The sequence below is a fragment of the Rhinopithecus bieti genome, unplaced genomic scaffold (assembly GCF_001698545.2).
Source record: "Rhinopithecus bieti isolate Rb0 unplaced genomic scaffold, ASM169854v2 scaffold_71557, whole genome shotgun sequence".
NCBI classification, from domain to species: domain Eukaryota; kingdom Metazoa; phylum Chordata; class Mammalia; order Primates; family Cercopithecidae; genus Rhinopithecus; species Rhinopithecus bieti.
The window spans coordinates 23,919-26,705 of NW_016826441.1; the positions used below are offsets into that span (position 1 = coordinate 23,919).

The window sequence follows — 2,787 nt, forward strand, 5'->3', positions numbered from 1 at the left end:
TTTTAAGAAATCTCCTTCAAAATCATGAAAATGCACAAAGGTTCTAAGTTGGTACCCCAAAATCTCTTCCCATATTAGAGGGAATTTTATTTTGATCTAGATTCCCTTTGCAATTAAATCAAAAGGCTTTTCATTACTAAAAGCCTCCTGTGCTTAGTAAATTAAGCTTGACCACTAGAGAATTGAAAAGAACCCTTAAAGCTGGGCACCTGCAGAACATAACCCAACTTCTCACCTGCTGTGCTGTGTTCATGGCACCCTGCCTGGAGGTAAGCTCTGCGGGGATTGGTAGGCTCCATGCCTCCTCAATACTAGGAAGTAATTTAGTTTTATTCTGTAGACTACTTTGTGGAAGGTTACACAACTGAGCCTAGGAAAAATTATGTGAAAAGCAAATTTAACACAAGCCTACTTGAGTAAGAGCAAGTCCACAAAATCTTCCACAGTGTTATAGGTATTTAAAAAAAAATTCTAAATTTGGGGATTTTAGGTAGATGTTAAATATAAGAAGGGCAACTAGAATATTCTTGTGATAATCAGAACAAAGACAAGCTCTGTTTTTCAGTTCTCATAGGTATCTTCTCATGAAATTTTAAGCAAGAGTGAAAAATGGCATTTGTGTTATTTTCTCTACAATGCTATGAAACAAAATGTAGATAGCACACTGAAAAAGTTCACGCATATTAATGTAAAATATAAATATGCATCAATAAATGTGCAAAAGAACTTAGTTTACATACTGCATATTTCACTTAAAATTAAATGAAAAATAATACCACAAAATATTACAAAGTATGGAAACAAGGTAACATCAAAACACAAATAGACAAACATGCCAGCCACCCTTCTCCTGCCAATTATTATAGGCATATATGTGTCATTTAAAATATACTATTTAAGATTTTTACCTGTAGAAATTTAATTCTTGCAGCAAGCGTAGAGGTATTACTACAACGTTTGCTTCTAGTTGCATTTAGGTAGCATTTAATGGCATCCTGAGGTTGATTGCAGGATTCATAGAGAGTACCTAGGTCCATCCAGGCTGCTGCATGCCCATGGTCCAATTGTACAGCACAAATATAGGCCTGTAAAGCATCCATAGGCTGATTTTGCTGCTGATACAACACACTGGAAAGAAAAAGAATGCTGTCAAATTTAACTGGTTACTTTCTTTTGTTTATTTTTCTGTTTTTCTGAGACAGCAAGCATCTCACTCTGTTGCCCAGACTGGAGTGAAGTGGCGTTTCCAAGGCTCACCACACCCTTGACCTCCCCAGCTCAAGCAATCCTCCCACCTCAGCCTCCTGCGTAGCTGGGACTTTATAGGACATGCCACCATGCCTGGCTTTTTTTTTTTTTTTTTTCCATCTTTCATGGAAATGGTGTCTTACTATATTGCTCAGGCTGGTCCTGAAATCCTGGACTAAAGAGTTCAACCAGCCTCAGCTTCCCAAAGTACTGGGACTATAGGCATGAGCCACTACTACTTCCAGCCAGTTAATTTTATATTACTATACAGTATATTAGATGTTTCAATCATCCAGTATATCAAGCGAACTTCTATTGCTTTTATATACATAGCCTTACCCTATTGAACACCATGTATCTGCACTTGCTTCTGATTTATCAATAGATTGCCTGTAAGATATAAAGGCATCCTGAACTTTCCCAATACTTGAGTAACACCTAAAAGGAAAAAATATAAATAAATAAATACAATTCCATGAATAATTTATTTGCCAAAAAGATGAACTGTATTCCAAAGAAGAAAAAATAATGGGCAACCATATATATGTGTGTATATATGATTATCAATGTGATTTATTTTAATCTCTATTGTAACTAGATGTTAAATACTGTCTTGAAAGAGCTAGTACATGTTATATTAATAAACTCTTCTGAAACTATTGGAGATTTCTTCAATACTATAATATTGAGGGTTAAACATAAAGCTCTCTATTTACACAGTCTGACCTCAGGCTTCTTACATCATAAGAATATAGTTAAATATAAAGAGAAAAATATCTTTGATAATGACTTTTATATTAGTATTTAATATTCCCCTTCCATTTAATAACACTCAGAACACTATCATTCTTCGTTAACTGTGTGACTTGTTGAAAAAAGTAAATCTATTGTAAAAATGATTATCAACATGTAGTTCTCTACACATAAAGTTTTAACTTTATATTCTTTATGATGGAGGAATTCCATGTGTGTGCATATGTTACCAAGAAACCATCTGTATAATTTCACTTTACTATGACATTAGATGATACAAAACAGCAAAAATCCTTCAATATCTTTAGTGGTACAGGTACTATAGGTTGATTACTCAATCTCTTCTAATTTGTGTATCCCAAACAGCTGGGAACCACAGATTAAAACAGAAAACATGAGAAGAGGCATTTCATACAGATTTGGAAAATATGTGCAAATATTACTGAACCTACAAATGGAAAATTTTAAATCTAGGCTATCAACTTGAGATATGCAGTTTAAAGGGCAAGTAATATGATTAAAATGAAAATAAATACGGGCAGACAAAACCATACACAGACACTGGTAAAGAATAATACGGGAAAAAACAGAAATGGCAAGAAAGAAAAAGATGGGGGAAAATAATCAAACCTAATGATTAATGAAGATGTGATGATGTGATTACAGAGTAGGGGTCAGGGGGCAATTGTTTTAAGCTTGGTTCAGTGGGAAAATGGCAGTATCACTTAAAAATGAAAAAAGAAAACACACACACACAAATCAGGAAAGTTGCTAGAGAACACCACG

At 34.3% G+C, this 2,787-nt stretch overlaps 1 protein-coding gene across 1 annotated transcript in view; it reads right to left on the minus strand.

The window, feature by feature from the left end:
- LOC108522990 (histone demethylase UTY-like) overlaps nt 1-1,752 on the minus strand; it is a gene marked incomplete at its 5' end in the record, with an annotated part of 5,688 nt that extends 3,936 nt beyond the window's left edge. Inside the window, 2 exons of the mRNA XM_017863454.1 lie at nt 909-1,128; nt 1,588-1,752. Coding sequence (XP_017718943.1) covers nt 909-1,128; nt 1,588-1,752 — 385 coding nt within the window. The remainder of the gene's footprint in view (nt 1-908; nt 1,129-1,587) is intronic.
- Nucleotides 1,753-2,787: the final 1,035 nt, after the last annotated feature.